This window comes from Notamacropus eugenii, chromosome 1 (genome assembly GCF_028372415.1).
Source record: "Notamacropus eugenii isolate mMacEug1 chromosome 1, mMacEug1.pri_v2, whole genome shotgun sequence".
Classification (NCBI taxonomy): Eukaryota; Metazoa; Chordata; class Mammalia; order Diprotodontia; family Macropodidae; genus Notamacropus; species Notamacropus eugenii.
In genome coordinates, this window is record NC_092872.1 from 740,069,970 (window position 1) to 740,087,899 (window position 17,930).

General features: G+C 38.9%; 1 protein-coding gene across 1 annotated transcript; it reads left to right on the plus strand.

Annotated features, from left to right (window-relative positions):
* The first annotated feature begins 13,431 nt into the window (after positions 1-13,431).
* Positions 13,432-14,510, plus strand: LOC140519245 (N-acetyltransferase family 8 member 3-like). The gene has a single exon (XM_072632129.1). It carries the CDS (start codon positions 13,549-13,551, stop codon positions 14,218-14,220), a length of 672 nt encoding a protein of 223 aa, XP_072488230.1. The 5' UTR covers positions 13,432-13,548; the 3' UTR covers positions 14,221-14,510.
* The last annotated feature ends 3,420 nt before the right edge of the window (positions 14,511-17,930 follow it).

The following is a 17,930-nucleotide window of genomic DNA, read 5'->3' on the forward strand; positions in this document are numbered from 1 at the left end:
GTTCTCTTCATTCTTGTGTTAGAAAGTCAAATTTTCTTTCTAGCTCTGGTCTTTTCATCAGGAAAATTTGAAAGTCCTCTATTTCATTGAAAGACCATTTTTTCTCCTGAAGTATTATACTCAGTTTTGCTGGGTAGGTGATTCTTGGCTTCAGTCCTAGTTCCTTTGACTTCTGGAATATCCTATTCCATTCCCTTCTATCCCTCAATGTAGAGGGTGCCAGATCTTGTGCTATCCTGATTGTATTTCCACAATACTTGAATTGTTTCTTTTTAGCTGCTTGCAATATTTTCTCTTTCACCTGGGAATTCTGGAATTTGGCCACAATGCTCCTAGGAGTTTCTCTTTTTGGATCTCTTTCATGCGGTGTTCTGCGGATTCCTTGAATATTTATTTTGCCTTCTGGTTCTAGAATCTCAGGGCAGTTTTCCTTGATAATTTCATGGAAGATGATGTCTAGGCTCTTCTTTTGATCATGGTTTTCAGGTAGTCCCAGAATTTTTACATTGTCTCTCCTGATTCTATTTTCCAGGTCAGTTGTTTTTCCAGTGAGATATTTCACATTGTCTTCTGTTTTTTCATTCTTTTGGTTTTGTTCTGTACTTTCTTGGTTTCTTATGAAGCCATTACCTTCTATCTGCTCCATTCTAATTTTTAAAAAACTATTATCTTCAGTGAGCTTTTGCACCTCCGTTTCCATTTGGTCATTTCTGCATTTTAAAGCATTCTTCTCCTCACTGATTTTTAGGACCTCTTTTGCCATTTGGTTTAGTCTATTTTTAAAGGTGTTATTTTCTTCAGCATTTCTTTGGGTCTCCTTTAGCAAGATATTGACTCATTTTTCATGATTTTCTTGCATCGCTCTCATTTCTCTTCCCCATTTTTCCTCCATCTCTCTTACTTGATTTTTAAATTTTTTTAAAATCTCTTTTGTGGTCTGACACCACTGTTTATTATTGTTTCTTGGATTTTAAAAATTAATGTATAGAAATTCAGTTAATTTTTGAGGGTTTATTTTGAGCCTGAAACTTTGCTAAGTCTATTAATTGTCTTGATTAGCATATTTGCTGATTTTCTAGGATTTTCCAAATATATCATGACATCATCAGCAAAATAGGGATAGACTTATCTTCTTTTTATACAAATTTATGTCCTTATTTTTTCCTCCTGTTTTATTGCCATTGCTTGCATTTCCAGAACCATATTAAGTAATAGTAGAGATTGAGCAATCTTGTTTCACTTCTGTATTCAGTGAAAATTGTCCTAGTGTATTTGTCTTATGGTTGCTTTTGGTTTTAGGTGCTTTTCATGATATTAAAAAATTCCCTCTATGCCTATACTTTACAAGCTTTTTTTTTAAGAACGTAAATAAGTTTTGTACTTTGTCAAATGCTTTTTCTGTCTTTTATCTAGTGAAATAATTGTGGTTTTGAATTTTTTGATTCCTTATAAGATTTTTTATGTTAATTATTTTCCTGATGCTGGGCATCCATGCTATAAATCCAACTTGGTGATAATGATTGATTTCCTGGAAAATCACTGCAGTCTGCTTGATAGGATATAGTTCAAAATTTTTGAAGTGATATTCACTAACAACATTTAGCATTTGACATCTGTTATCAGAGCTTCATTTGTCTCGTAAGACGATTCTGGTGGAGTACTTCCTTTCTTAATTTTTGAGAGTAGCTGTTCTTAAAATAACTGATAGAATTCTCATATAAACTAAGAATCTGGAGTATATTTTTCATTTTGGAAGTTCCTTTACAGTTCTTTCTATTTACTTTTCTGAGATTGAATTAGTTATCTATCTCATTTTCTGTCAGTATGGGTATTTTATGTTTCTTATGTTCTTAGTTTTGTTAGCATATAACTGCACATAATAGATTTTGATTATTCTTTTTTATTTCTTCTGGTTTTGTTGTGATTTCACTCAGCTCATTGGTAGCCTGGGTCTTTGAATTACCCCTTACATAATTTTGGGTGGTCACTTAATCACTCTCTGCCCCAGCTTCCTCATTTGTAAAATGGGAGAATTGGAATAGATGACCTCTCTGGTTCCCTCAAAATCTAGCTCTACACAATTCCATTTCCCTGCAGTATATTAGCAATGAGACTTCAAGTAAATTTTTTCTTTTCCCTCTGGTTTCTTCTTCCAATGAAATGAAAGAATGGGCTAAAACTTCTAAAAGTTTCCTTGCAATTCTAAATCAGTGATTCTGGGATCATAAAGCCCCATTTTTAACCTCAGATTTCTCCTTTATAAAATGGGAGGAAGGAATTTATTAGGAGTTTTCTGAGGGTCCTTTCAATTCTATAATCCCATCTTACTCAACTTCCAGTATTATCCTTGAAACTAAAACATTTTCTCAGACTGACACTTGTCACCACAGAGTCAAAGGAAGCATTTCTCCCTACTCAAACAGCTCAAAACTCTGGCCCTGATAACGAGGAATGCATTCCTGTTTCAGAACCATGTTTAGAGAACAGCTCACGGTGCCTTTCTTGTGCCCTCTAGAGGCAGCAACAATGTCATGCTTGTTTCAGGGAACAGAATCCAACAAAATACATGGAGTCTTAAAAACACAAGATCACAGTACTAGACCTGAGGGGAATCTCAGAAGACTACCCCCAACCCCTTTTTTCAGATGAAAACAAGAAGATGCAGTCACACAAGTAGTAAATGTTAGGGCTGCGAATTCAACTTCCAAGTCCTGTAAGTCTACATTCAATTCCCTTAGAGATGACCATCATTCTCATAATTTAAGAGGAAAATGAAGGACACCGAAGGAAAGTAAGATGCCAAAAGTTCCACAGCAAGGCAGTGCTACATCCAAGACAAGAACCTGAGTTTCCATTTCAGCATAGTATTTTCTCTTTAGTAGAATTTATTTTGAAAGTTCCCAGCAAAAATCCTGATTAAGAACTCAATGGTACCAGACACCTGACTGTCCCCATATTTCTAGGGTTACCTGAAGCAGGGCATGGGTCTAACAACTGCAACTTGACTCAATGTGCTTTTTAAATATTTTATAATATCAGTTGTCCATAACCATCCCTCCCTTCCTTACCCTTACAAGTGTCTAGGGATGCTTCATAGCCTAATGAAAAGAGTAGTGACCTTAAATCCAGAAAGCCTGGGACACATTCTAGCTCTACCATTTACTAGCTATGTGACTTTGTTTAGTTCAGTTTGTCCTTTTAGTCCTCAGTTTTCTCATCTGTGACATGGAGGTAACCATAAATACGACCATGGACCTGGAGATTCAAGAGAATTCAGAAGCCATTTATTTCAGTTCCTTAATCTTGCCTATGAGAAATCTAAGTCCCAGAGTGTTTGAGTAATTTTCCAAGAGGATCACAGGTAATAAACACTTTGAATGAGTTCTGTGGCTCCCAATGCCATGGACCACAAAAAGCCTCTTTCCCAGAAATGTTGGGAAGAAAATGATTAACAATATATTGGCTGGTTTGTCCTTTGTCTTCGAAGATGACCAAAATGGCATCACCATGATGAAGTGAAATTTCAATGTGTCTTATTGTGTCTAAAGAGACCAATATGAGCTCAGAACGCTCTACCATAGGTTGGGCACAGATAGTTCATGGAATATTTGGGGTGGATATCTCAAATTTGTGTATCCTGCTTTTACTTTGTGCTGTCTCAATTCTGCTTTGCTCAAAGAGCACAGCACCCTTTCTGATGTGGGCATGCCATGCTGAGCAGTCCTGTGCCAGTGCATGTTACACATGTTACACAGTGAAAACCAAAGTTCTTGAGAGAGACCTTAAGAGTGTCCTTGTATCGCTTCTTCTGGCCACCATGTGATCACCTTTCCCATGCAAGTTCTCCATAAAATAGTTTTTTTGGCAAGTGTACATTTTGCATTTGAACAATGTGACCAGCCCATTGGAGTTGTGCTCTCTGAAGCATAGCTTGTATACTTGGCAGTTCAGCTCAAGCAGGGACTTTAGCGTCTGGTACCTTATACTGCCAGGTGATCCTCAGAATCTTCCTAAGACAATTCAAATGGAAGTGATTCAGTTTCCTGGCATGGTGCTGGTAGAATGTCCATGTTTCACAAGCATATAACAATGAGTTCAATACAACATCTCTGTAGACCTTCAGTTTGGTAGTTAGTCCAATACCTCTTCTCTCCCAAACATTTCTTCAGAGCCTCCCAAACACTGAGCTAGTTCTGGCAATGCATGCATCAACCTCATTGTCAATGTGTACATTCCTAGTAAGTACGCTACCAAGGTAAGTGAATTTATCCACAGCATTCAAAACTTCTCCATTTGTTGTAACCAATGACTCCACGTATGGATGGTGTGATGGTGGCTGATGGAGCACCTGGGTTTTCTTGGTGTTAATTATTAGGCCAAAATTAGCACAGGCAGCAGAGAATTGATACCTACTTTGTTACATCTCAGCTTCAGAGGCTGTATTGAGTGCACAACCATCTGCAAACAGAAAATCATGCACCAACACTCCCTCCATTTTGGTCTTGTCTAGTAGTCTTTTCAAACTGAAAGAAGTTATCATCAATATGGTAGCTGACCTTGATGCTTTGTTCACCCTCACTGAAAGCATTTGGCAACATGTCTGAAAACATCATGCTAAAAAGTATGGGAGCAAGCACGCAGCCCTGTTTCATTCCACTGGTGACTGGGAAGGTCCTAGAGCATTGTCCATTATCCAGGACTTGGGCAAGCATGCCATCATGAAATTGATGTACAATGCTGATGAACTTCTCCAGGCAACCAAATTTTGACATAATTTTCCTTAAACCCTCATGACTAACAGTGTCAAAGACCTTGGTCTGATCTACAAAAGTTGTATACAGACCTCTGTTCTGCTCCTGGCATTTCTCCTGGTGTTGTCAGGCAGGAAACACCATACTGACTGTGCCTCGGCCCTTTCTGAAGCCACACTAGCTTTCAGGTATATGACCATCTTCCAGGTGAAGGAACAGCCTATTAAGGAGGACTCTATGAAGAATTTTGCAAGCAATGACTAAGAGATATCCCCCTGTGATTGTTGCAGGACAATCTATTCCATTTATCGTTATAGGGTTGGACAATGGAACTCTTGGGGGAATAACCTCCTCTTGCCATATAATGTGGTAAATTTCAGTCAGCTTTTGTATGAGCAATAGTTTCCCTACCTTGTAAATCTCAGCTGGAATAGAATCAGCGCCAGGTGCTTTGCCCTATGAAAGGAGCCTAATGGCCCTCAAAACCTCTTCTTCGGTTGGAAGTTCAGCTAAGGAGGGATTGACTTCAGTCTTGAATGTCAATGGCCTCAGCATTGATTGATGATTGTCTGTTGAGAACACTATGAAAGTGTTCCAACCATGTCCCTAGGATTATATCCTTATCACTAATCAATGTGGCTCCATCAGCACTGTGTGGTTGTGATGCACCATAGGTTTTTGGTCCATTAATAGCTTTCAGGGAATCATAAAAGTGCTTTGGATTGCAGATATCTGGGGTAAAATGCAACAGAAATGTGAATTCATGTAATAACATAATAACCACGATGATGTTGATAACACTTATTACTTTATTCAGCAACAATATCAGTTATTTATTCTATAGCTGATAGATCATTAAATAGAAGAGTGATAATTACAAACCATTCAATATTAATGCAATCCTTGCTTTATCCTTCTAAGACAGTTAACAAAAAATTAACGCTTACTCATTAGAAACCATGAGGAGGATTGATAGACAGGCTCAGAGAACATGATGAATAAGGCAAAAATCTGCAGACATACTTTTAGTGTCAGTAGAAAATATTTCACCATGCAATAAAGTTGAGATCATCAGATTTGTCAAATGTAGTTGAAGTGGTTTATCTGCAAATAGAATCAAGAAAATCTATCAGTCAGTCAACAATGAACAAATATTTATTAAGCATTTATTATGTGTCAGGCTCCATGCCAGGTACTGGGGATACAAATATAAATGAGTAGGATCCAAGAGTGAAATTCAAAGGCATTCTGAACTTGAACTAAGGTAAAAATGTACGTACAAAGAACTAAGGTAATAATGTACACACAAAGAAGTATCAAAGTTCTCTGAGTCATACAGATTTGGATGTAGAATCAGAGGGACTCATGACAATTCAGGACTAGGTTATTGTCACTCAGTGTTTACAGAAAGATAGTCTTCAAGATGCCAGACTTAGTGATCAATGCAGACCAGGCTGGAAAATGACAGAAAATCTGTAATGTATCACTGTGGGTGATAAGAATCCAGCACTTTCTGAACATCTAAAAAGTCACGGTCAATTAGAAGCTCCATAAATCAATAGATTAACAGATGAATTAAGAATTCTTAGAAAATTGTCTTGGGCACTAAGATATATCTAATGACTTTTTCATTTGTTACTCCTAAAACCCCAAATTGGCTTTTTTAATTCATCAGATAAGCTGAACACAGAACATTATAGTAGAAAGAATCATTAACTATAGTCAATCCATCATAATATTTGTTCATAAAAATTTAATAACAACATTTTGAACAGAGACCACTATACTGTAAGCACGTACTCTTCTGAGTACATGCAAAAAACTTCCAAAATAGAGAGGTCTTGTGGAAAAAGTGAAATGACATGGGAAGAAGAGAATGGATACACACATCATCAGTAAAAAGTTAATTTTTAACAACCCTCAATACTCTGGTCTTTGTATTATATTGTACATGAAAAGGGTTTTTCTTCACAGCAATGGTTGGATAGAAATTGTCATTACTGGTTGGTCTCATTTTCCTTCCAACTTTAAGAAGCCTGTACTTCTTCCTGTAGAGGAATCAACAACAATTCCTCTAGCTTCTAGGTTTCCCAGAAGATCTTTGCTTGTTTTCTGAGGATTCTAAGAGCTTTGATTTTTGCACATTATCTTCAAGTAGTATTCATTTTTAAATATCACAGAATTAAAAATGCAACAAAAAGTAAAGAAATATGAACATGGAACCAAATCTGACATTTGACTAACCAAGAATGAGCAAATGGTAGAGAAATAAGTGGAATCTGGTTTTGTCTGTTTCAGCCTAGGTCAGACATTTTGAGTGAGCCTAGCACCAGCTGGAGCGCTCATGCATGATCATTGGCGTCACAAAATAAATCTATCAAAATGAGTGCTTGTCACAGGTATTTTGCACACAAATTTGATTATACCCTTTTGCTAGGATGATATGGCATGTACACAGATAAGAAAATGAGGAGGGAGTGAGGTGTAATAACTACAGAAAGCAGAAACATCCTTCAATACAAAAAAGCATCTGAGTTACTCCTCAAAGGAAGCTAAAAAGTTTAAAAGGCAGAGGTAGGGAGGGAGTATGTTTTAGGCATGGGGACAGCTTGTGCAAATGAATGGAAGAGGAGGGATATAGTGTAATGTTTTTGTTTAGTCATGCCTCACTCTCTGAGACCCATTTGGGGTTTTCTTGGAAAAGATGCTGACTGGAGGAATTTGCTATTTTCTTCTCCAGCTCATTTTACAGATGAGGAAAGTGAAGTCAACAGGATTAATTGTCTTGCTCAGGGTCGCACAGGGTCAATAGCCAAATTTGAATTCAGGTTCTCCTGACTCCAGGACCTTTATCCACTGTACCCCCTGGCTATCCATCCCAAACATGAACCCTCCACAAAATTGAACTCTTTCTACTCATTGGTTTGTCCAAACATGTCACCTTTACCATCTCAATGTCTTTATATCATGGCATTTACCACTTCTATCCACCTAGACCATCCTAAATAACATAATGGTTATTGTCACTAATGTTGTCGTCGTCGTCATCATCATCATCATCATCATCATCATCATCATCATCATCATCATCATCATCATCATTATCACTAGTATTTCTTTAACACCAATGAGGGCTAAATTTGGCTGGAATGGAGAGCCCATGAAGGGGAGTGATGTAAACAGGTGTGAGAAGATAGGCTAGATCCAAACTGGAAACAGGTCTGAAGAGATGTAGTAACTCCCCCAAAGATAATTAACAAAAAACTTGGATTTGAACTTATTCCCCTAAAATTCAGTTGACACTTATTAAGTATATTCTTTCTATTCCCTTGAATCATCTCTTGGATTCAGAAGATCTGGGTTAAAAACCTTGACACTAACATTCATTAACTATCACTGGGCAAGTCACTTCATAATTGTATGAAGAACTCCCTTATAAAATCTTATGTGCAAATGAGTTGGGATCGTTTCTGACGCTGCAAAATTTCATTGGGGCGTTGAGGGAGACTATGTAGTATAATCTAAAGGTCATTGTTAATAACTTTATTGCCCTGGATAGTTCAAGAATACCCAAGGCTCTTCATAAAATCTGAGGCCATTTGGTCCAATTAGACTCCTTCCACCTGAGAAGAAAGAAGACATAAAGATTGAAACCATCAGAATAACTGATGAACTGATGAGCAACAAAAGAGTTCTGCCAATTTCTGTAAGCATTAATTAGCTTACCTCTCTCTCTCTGTGTGTGTGTGTTTGTGTGTTCGTGTGCATGTGATTTTTTAAAACAAGGAACAGAGGGGAACAAATCTATGGTTTCCCTGTCATAGGGAACTTTCTGTAACAACATAGATCAATCACTCCATAACCTATAGTCTATATAGTATAGTATAGAGAATTGTTTGAGGCAGTGAAATATATTCAGAGATTTGCCATGGGTCACATTGCTTGTACATGTCAAAAGAGAGTTGAGCCCAAGCCTTCCTGCTCCAAAGCCAGATCTATTATGTGATGACCACTTACCTATCTTTCTTGTGAATGCTGAATTGAAAGGTATTTCGGGTTCTACTTATTCCAGATTGGTACCCAAATGGAATGAGGGGAAGCAGTGTCATGAAATGACTTGAATATTGGATGGGGAGTTCTCCAGAATTCCCAAAGACTTAGGTTCAAATACTTTCTCTGACAATTACTAGCTATGTGACCATGGAGAAATCACTTAAAATCTCTAAGACTTAGTTTCCCAAATTGTAAAATGAAGTAACACTTGTAATATTCACTCCAGTTGTAAAGGGATCAGCTTCCTTTGTTTTCCTGAGTGGAAAGTGAGGCTTAAGATTCAAAGGTCATTTAGAGTCAGGGAGTCTAAGTGCTACCATTATCTAGCGGTATGTGATATGAGGCAAATGACTTTCATTTTTTGGTTTTTGGTTTACTCATCTATAGAATGAACACTGGATTGGGTAAACTAAAAGTCCCCTTTAGGTTAAAGCCCAGTGAAACTATCACTTTGGTTTTTCAAATAACTAGGTCTGTGACTACACAAATCCATTAATTTCTCTGAGCTTTAATTCCTCATGTATAAAACAAGGATAATAATTACCTTCATATTTCACAAGACTGTTGGGAAAAATTACTTTGTAAACTGTAAAGCACTTGATAAAAGTAAGTTGACCTTTGGTCCCTGCTAGTCAGATAATGAAGCAATCTTGTGATGAGGAGGAGTCTAAATGACTGTTTTTGGACCTTACTAACCCTGTAAGCTAAGTATTATGCTCCCCTAAGAGATGCTAGTGAAAGTGGCATTGATTTTGGGCCCCCTTTAGAATATAAGCACCTTGAGTCAAAGGACTATTTTTGGGTCTTTATCCCTACTTGTTAGCTCAGTGATTAGGAGAAAGTGCAAATAAGGGCTCTCCTTTACAAATTCACCCACCCTTGCCATAGGAATGATGTAATACCTACTCTGTAGTTACAATGCTGATATTCCCTCCAAGGTGACCTGCAAATACCTCATAGTGTGTCCCTACTGGTTCTCTGGTTTTGGCCATACACCCTCTCCACTCAACTTTTCTTGTTTTCCTTATCCTTCTCCTTAGTGAGGGGAAGGCAACTGGACTATGAAATCAACCACATTAATCAGTGTTCCTCTTACATAAACTTGCAAATTTTTAATTGTGGGAAATGTTTATCATTTTTTTTCTGGGCTTATGAAGGTTAAAGCAGGTTCAAAATACCCATAAATGCTTTTTAGGTCTCTGTCTTCCTGAGATGGAAGATATGAATCATCATGTTGGTTCTACCTTTGGGGCTTTGAAATCATATATCAACTATTGTCTCATCTTAGAACTGAAATCTTCTCCCCTTAGAACATCCAACCACCCGATGATGCCTTAGTAGGTCATAGTAAGCATATGCAGAAATATGGAACCTGATTTCTTCATCCGGCCTTCTGTTCCTGTCCTAAATTCGAGGAGAATTTTTAGGATGAGAGGAGCATTACTCCTTGAGGCTCCCTAGAACTTTTGTAAGGGGAAGGGAAGAATTATAAGGGAAGAATTCCCCAAATAAGTTTGCAGGGCAGCTTAGAATCAAGAACATAGCAGCAATAAATAAGGGATTTTCTCACTCTAGTCATGTAATGTCACTTTTAGTTCTATACCTACAAAGAGATTACAAAAAAAAAGAAAAACAAAAGGAAAAGGACACTTATGAGTAACAACATTTATACCAACATTATTCACAGCCAGATGCTGCAAATTAAAGAGGTATCTCCTTTTTGGGGAATGGCTAAATCAGTTAAAGTACAAGAATATAATTGAATTATTGCATCACATGAAATGGCGAAATGGAAAGTTTCTGAGGAAACTAGGAACATTCATTAAGTGTTACAGAGGAAAGTGAGGAGAACCAGGAGAACAATTCACAAAATGACAACGGTGTTGTAAAGAAAAACAAAGTTGAAAGACCACTCTGACCCTTACAAGGATAAATAAACCATGATTACTGAAAATCGAAGAGGAAACATGTAATCCATTTCCTGTTTGACTTAGAATGTAGGATGAGATTGACAGTTTTGGAAATACCCAAAGTGAGAATTTGTTCTTCTGGACTTTTCACATGTATAATTGGAGTTTTATCATTGTTTTTAAAAATTGTATAGGGGAAGAGTTGGGAAAGAGGCAGAATGAATGCTTGTATAATTACTTTTTTTTAAATAACTAATTTTTAAAAGAAGTGTTTTAACTATTTAGTTTTGCCAACTAAGATAAAAAAAAACAAAGATCGATTTTCTCTCCCTCCCATCCTCCACCAAATAGGTTTCCAGATATAAGAAGCATACAGGTCATGCTAGGGGTGAGGACTAGGGGAGGGGAGAGGACATGGACAACGAGAAAGGACCCAAGGCAGAGCTGGCAACTGATGTGGAGAGAAAGCTGCAATAAGGCTGCTGCCTCTGAATGACCTGCCCTCAGGGATCTTTAATGAAGAAAAAAAAACAAAGGAAAAGACTTCCATTGACAAAAAAGGAGGTAGAGACAAAGATTCGATAACAATAATAATATGTATGATAATATATCATAATAATATAATGTGTACTTAATAATTCAGTAGGAAGTTGGGTCAGAGTTTTGGGCAGCAGGGAGCTACATGCCCAAGGAAGACCTTGTGGCTCACAAGGTACATTTGTGATCATGGGGAGACAGTAAGTCTTCTGAATGTTGGTGTCCTGGACTATTGACACATTTGGGCATGGGCCTTTTCTGCATATTCTGCCAAGTTAAATCACGTTGGTTGTTCTCTTGGACATCAGTCAGTCGCCTATATAGACTTGTCTTTCTCTATCAGAATATAAGCTTCTTGGGAAGACAGAGATTCTGACTTTTGCCTTCTGGCCTCAGAGCCCAACACAGTGCCTGGCATGGGACAGGCTCATAAGAGACACTTTTTCATTGACACATTCATTCCTTCCTTCCCTGAGGACTTGGATGAAAGCCCTTTGCAGAGATTTTCAAAATAAACATGACACTGACATTTCCATTGTTTCTCTTTTTTGTGAGATATGCCCCCCAAACTGTGTCCAGACCACTGTGGGGTGCTATCTGTTCTGCAGGCTTAAACACCCCACCCACTATCCTTGCCCTCTCCATTTGCAAACCAATCAAATCAATATTTGAGCAGGTTATTTGGCTCCCTTCTTGCTCCATTAACCATTCCTGTGATTTCTCCAATCCACACTCTCCATCCTAACTACTTCTCCCCTGTTTGTGTTGTTTTGCTGCATTTGTCCTATGGGCAGGGGCAGTCTCCCTTTGGAATTCCTATTCCCAATGTTCAGCTTACTACTAAGCAAATAGCTGAATCTTAAGAAAATTTTTTCATTCATTCCTGTCATCAGAAGGTAAGTGTGGATGTCTTCTGGTTTGTAAAAGGTCTAAAAGCAATTATTGGATCTCTGAAACATAGAGGGGAGAGGACTATTAGGGGCTACCCAAACTAAAGCAGATTTGAACAGGAATTCTCTCTACAACCTGCCCAACCAACTGACACTGGAAGACTTCTGGCAATGGGAAAACTTGTTTCTTTTGAATTCCCCTGTGTCTCTGAGATTCTGTGGTTTTGGTGAGTTTTTCTCTGAGGATTCACCAGTTTCCAGTCCTAAAGAAGGCTTGTGTCTGCACTTAGATGCTGACTGCTGACAGCAGCATGTCCACAGGACCAAAGACAAACCTGAGGATGCTCATATTACGACCCTTTGTGTCACTCCAAGTCCCAGTCAGAGGATTGGGAATATTTGGGAGGACATCAGTACAAGAAAAATGGGGATCCAGAGGCTAAAGCGGTGAAGGTTGTCTTCTGCCTCCAATCTGGGTCTAGCTTGACTCTCCCAGAGAAGGGAAGGCCCATGCCTTCACCAGGAGGGGTTGGGTAGAATGCCATTCCGGTTATGTGAGCTTTGGGTAGATGAGTGGGAATTTTTAGGGAAAGGAGTGAAAAAGGGCTGATTCTGCTCTCAATCAGACAGATCCAAAAGGAGAAAAGACAGTGACTTTTTGCCATCTTGTGAGCTTGGAAGCACTCAGGCAGACTTTTATAGGAGCAGCTTGAGAATAAAAGGCCCAAACTGCAAAGGTACCAGCTACAAAGGACGGGATTGTCTGGGATCTGGTGAGGAAACAGGAGAGGGAGCTTCCCTGGAAAAATTCTCATCTGCCTCTGAGTTTTCTCCATATGACAATAGATTGAGAGCTGAAAGGTACCTAAGATGCCGTCTATCGCACCCTCCTGCTACCACCATTTTACAGATTAGAAACAGAGACCCAGACAGGTTAAGTAACTTGCTGACATTTACCCGCATAGGAAGTGAGAGAGTCAAGATTTGAACTCAGGGCCTCTGACTTCCAATCCAGCACTTTCTCCAGTGGACCACACTGCCACTGGGTCATGCTCCCATGACTTGGGACCACAGGAAGCTCTGGATGAGAGGGAAGACTAAATTTTATAAGAGAGTGTATTTTAGCTGGCTCAGAAGATACTTCTGGATTTCCATAGTATTTACTCCTTCCATTTTTAGACTCACTTCAAATGGGATCAAGGATTCCTGGGGCTAGTAGATGACAGAACGTGGACAGTTTCCCTCCTTAGCCCTGCAATCCTCCCATTCAAGCAGCAGTGTTTTTTTTTCCTTCCAGAAAAAGAAGGTGAGTTCTGGGGAGGGAGATGGTGTGACTGAGCAGAACTGATAAGAACGGTACCCATCTTTTCTCTTCTATAGGATCTGTAGGAGGACACTGAAGAATCAATGGCTCCCTATACTATCCGGAAATATCAGGACCAAGACAGAGAAGCTGTGATAGACATATTCAGTAAGGGATTACTGACTCATGTTCCTTCTGCCTTCTTCCATCTGTTGAAGCAACCCAGAAGCATCCTGCTCTTGCTGAGTGTCCCAGGGGCCCTGTTTCTTGGGTCTGGTTCCCTCCTCCTGTTTCTCCTGGCCCTTCCAGGTCTCCTGGTCTTCTTGTGGATGGCTGCTAGATATCCCTTCAAGTGCTATCTGAGCCATGCTTTGCACACTGATTTCAGGGACATCAGGAAATCCTATCTCAGTGACAAAGGTTCTTGTTTCTGGGTAGCAGAGTCAGAGGGTCAAGTGGTGGGCATGATGTGTGCCTGTCCAGCACAACAGGGTTCAAGAGAACAGAAATGCCTGGAGTTGCTAAATTTGTCAGTAAGCCCAGAGTACCAGGGCCAGGGCATCGCCCAATCTCTTATCCAGACTCTATTCCAATTTGCACAGGAGCAGGAGTATGATGCTGTGGTGCTGAACACTATTTGCTTTAATTACCCAGCTCAAAGAGTATATGAGAAGATGGGTTTCTGGAAATCACATGAAGCCTTTGATTCTTTAATGTGGCGATTGGTAGCTATGCCTTCTTTCTGTTATGAATATTCAGTTCCTTCTTCACTCTGAAAGGTTCCTGAAACATTTTTGCCTTTAGTCCTTTATAGATTGGCCCACAGTAGTGCTCTGTGCACCATCAGTGATCATTAAAGGCTGTTGACCACCTTAAATACTGACTTTCTCCCCATGTGGCAAAAAGTCTTCTCCAAAACAAAGGAATTTAAGATGGATAAAATCACAGGGTCACAGCATTGGAAAGGACCTCCCTGGCATCCAGGTTAACTTTCTGCTAACCAGGAATCCCTACCACTACGTACCTGACAAATGGATGTCCAGCCTTTGCTCAGACACCTTCCATGACTGGGAAATGCTTAGAAGGCATTCTATTTCCCTTGGGATGTCTCTAAGTGCCAGGAAGATTTTATTTAATGCTGCCTAGTCTCCTTCTCTGTGGCTCCTCATTCTTGCTGCTGGGAGCATGTGGATTTCTCTTTGCAATTAGAATAGCTTCCTTCATATCCGTGGTGATGACTTACCTGTCTATCTCTCAAATCCAATGCAACTCAAAGAACAATTATTACTACCTGTGACAGAAGCACTGGGGATAAATTAATAAAAAGAATGACAATCTCAGCCCTCAAGAAGCTTACAATTTAGAAGGAGACTATTTCCAAAATTATTAGGGAGATAGAAAATGGACATATATGTTCTCAAATGTTTATAACAGCTCTCTTTGTGGTGGCAAAGAATAGGAAGCCAAGGGAATGTCCATCAATTGGAGAATGTCTGAATAAATTGTGGTATATGAATGTAATGGAATACTATTGTGCTATAAGAAATGATGAACAGGAAGACTTCAGAGAGTCCTGGAAAGACTTATATGAACTGATGCTGAGTGAAAGGAACAGAACCAGGAGAACTTTGTACACAGCAACAGCTACAGTGTGTGAGGAATTTTTTCTGGTAGACTTAGTACTTCAGTGCAATGGAAGGAATTAAAAAATTCCCAATGGTCTCTTGAAGCAATAGCCATTGAAGGTGAGGAGAGAGAGGTTTCAGGCATGGGGGACAACCAGTGCAAAGATAGTCATAATCCCTTTAGTATCTCAACTAGAAAGGGTCTGTAGAAGAATGAGTGAGATGGCAAGGGGAGGGATTGAAGGAGAAGGAAGGAAAGGGAGAATTCAAGAGGAAATGAATTCTAGGCATCAAGGTCAGCCAGTGAAAAATCATGAAGATGGGACATGGAGTGTCCTGAGTGAGGAACAGAGGGCAGGCCAATATGGGAAAGAGTCAGAGTGCCAGAGGGTGGATCATGTCCAACATGTCTGGGACGAGAGGTTGGGAACAGGGGGCACAGGGCTTTAAAAGACTAAAACCGGCTGCCTTGCTGTGCCTCAGACTTGGCATTCCAAGTGTCTTAGCACTAGCTGTCTTGTATTCTCAAGCCTGGAATGCATTATAGTCTCTTCTTTGTCTCTTATCATTCCTAACTTTATTTTTTTCTGAATACAGTATTTTATTCTTTGCATAGAATTTTAAAAAAGCAATAAACAATATGTCATGTAATAATGACCAGTTAGTTGCATGTCTGTAGTCTCTCCTACACCCAACCAGTTTCCAGGCAGTACATAAGCAACCTCAAACTCGAGAGTGATGCCTTGTTCATCCTCACTGAAAGCATCTGTCAACATGGCTGGAAACATCATGCTGAAAAGCATAGGAGCAAGCACACAGTCCTGTTTCACTGCATTGGTGACTGGGAAGGTACGAGAGCATTGTCCATTATCCAGAACTTGGGCAAACATGCCATTGTGAAATTGAGTACAATACTGATGAACTTCTCCGGGCAACCAAATTTTGATATAATTTTCCATAAACCCTCATGACTAACAGTGTCAAAGACCTTGGTCGGATCTGTAAATGTTGTATATAGACCTTTGTTCTGCTCTTGGTATTTCTTCTGGTATTGTTGGGCAGAAAACACCATATTGACTGTGCCTCAGCCCTTTCTGAAGCCACACTAGCTCTCAGGTATATGACCATTTTCAAGGTGATGGAACAACCTATTGAGGAGGACTCTAACAAGAAGTTTGCCAGCAATGATGAAGAGAGATCCCCCTGTGATTGTTGCAAGACAATCTATTCCCTTTACATTTATATAGATGGACAATGGAAGCATCTTTGAACTCTTGGGGGAATGACCTCCTCTTGCCATATAACCTGGAAAATTTCAGTCAGCTTTTGTATGAGCAATGGTCCCCCTACCTTGTAAATCTCAGTAGGAATAGAATCAACACCACGTGTTTTGCCACATGAAAGGGGACTAATGGCCCTCAGAACCTCTTCTTCTGTTGGAAGTTCAGTTAAGGAGGGATTGGCTTCAATCTGAGATAAATGGTCAGTGGCCTCAGGATTGATTGGTGATGGTTTGTTGAGAACATGATAGAAGTGCTCAGTCCATCTCTCTAGGATCATGTCCTTATCACTAATCAGTGTGGCTCCTTCAGCACTGAGTAGTTGTGATGCACCATAGCTTTTTGGTCCATAAATAGCTTTCAAGGAATCATAAAAGCACGTTAGATTGCAGGCATCTAGGAGAAAATGCAATAGAAATGTGAATTCATGTAATAACATAATAAACATAATGATGTTGATTATTCTTATTGCTTCTTTCAGTAACAAAATCAGTTATTTACTTTATAGCAGTTCATAGATCATTAAATAGAAAAGAGTGATAATTGCAAACCATTCAATATTAATGAAATCGATGCTTTTTCATTCTAAGACAGTGATCAAAAAATTAACACTTTCTCGTCATAAACCATGAGGAAGATTGATAGACAATCTCAGAGAACATGATGAATAAGGCAAAAATCTGCTGACATACTTTTAGTCTCAGTAGGAATTATTTCATCATGCAATAAAGTTGGGTAACAGGTTGAGATCATCAGATTTGTCAAATGTGGTTGAAGTGGTTTATCTGCAAATAGAATCAAGAAAATCTATTAGTCAACAATGAACAAATATTTATTAAGCATTTATTATACGCCAGGCTCCATGCTAGGTACTGGGGATACAAATATAAATGAATAGGATCCAAGAGTGGAACTAAAAGGCATTCTGAACTTGAACTAAGGTAAAAATGTAATACAAAGAACTAAGGTAATAATGTACATACAAAGAAGTATCAAAGTTCTCTGAGTCATACAGATTTGAATGTAGAATCAGAGGGATTTATGACAATTCAGGATCAGGTTATAGAAAGGTAGACTTCAAGATGCCAGATTTAGTGATCAGTGCAGACCAGGCTGGAAAATGGTAGAAACTCTGCAATCTATCCTTGTAGGTGGTAAGAATTCAGCACTTTCTGAACATCTAAGAAGTTATGGTCAATTAGAAGCTCCATAAATCGATAGATTAATAGATAAATAAAGAATGCTTAGAAAATTACCTTGAGCACCAAGATATATTCAATGGCATTTTTATCTGTCACTCCTGGAAGTCCAAATTGACTTTTTTACTTCAGCAGATAAATAGGACACTGAAGATTGTACTAGAAATAACCATTAACTATAGTCAATCCATCATAATATTTATCCATAAAAATTTAATAACACCATTTTGAACAGAGACCACTTTAATGAAACTTATACTCTCCTGACTACATGGCACGAAAACTTCCAAAATAGAGAGATCTTGTGGAAAAAGTGAAATGACATGGGAAGAAGAGAATGGACACACACATCATCAGTAAAAAGTTAACTTTTAACAACCCT

Bases quoted from the DNA above. Each gene is read 5' to 3' on its own strand.
- LOC140519245 (XM_072632129.1), top strand. From the start codon at position 13,549: ATGGCTCCCTATACTATCCGGAAATATCAGGACCAAGACAGAGAAGCT.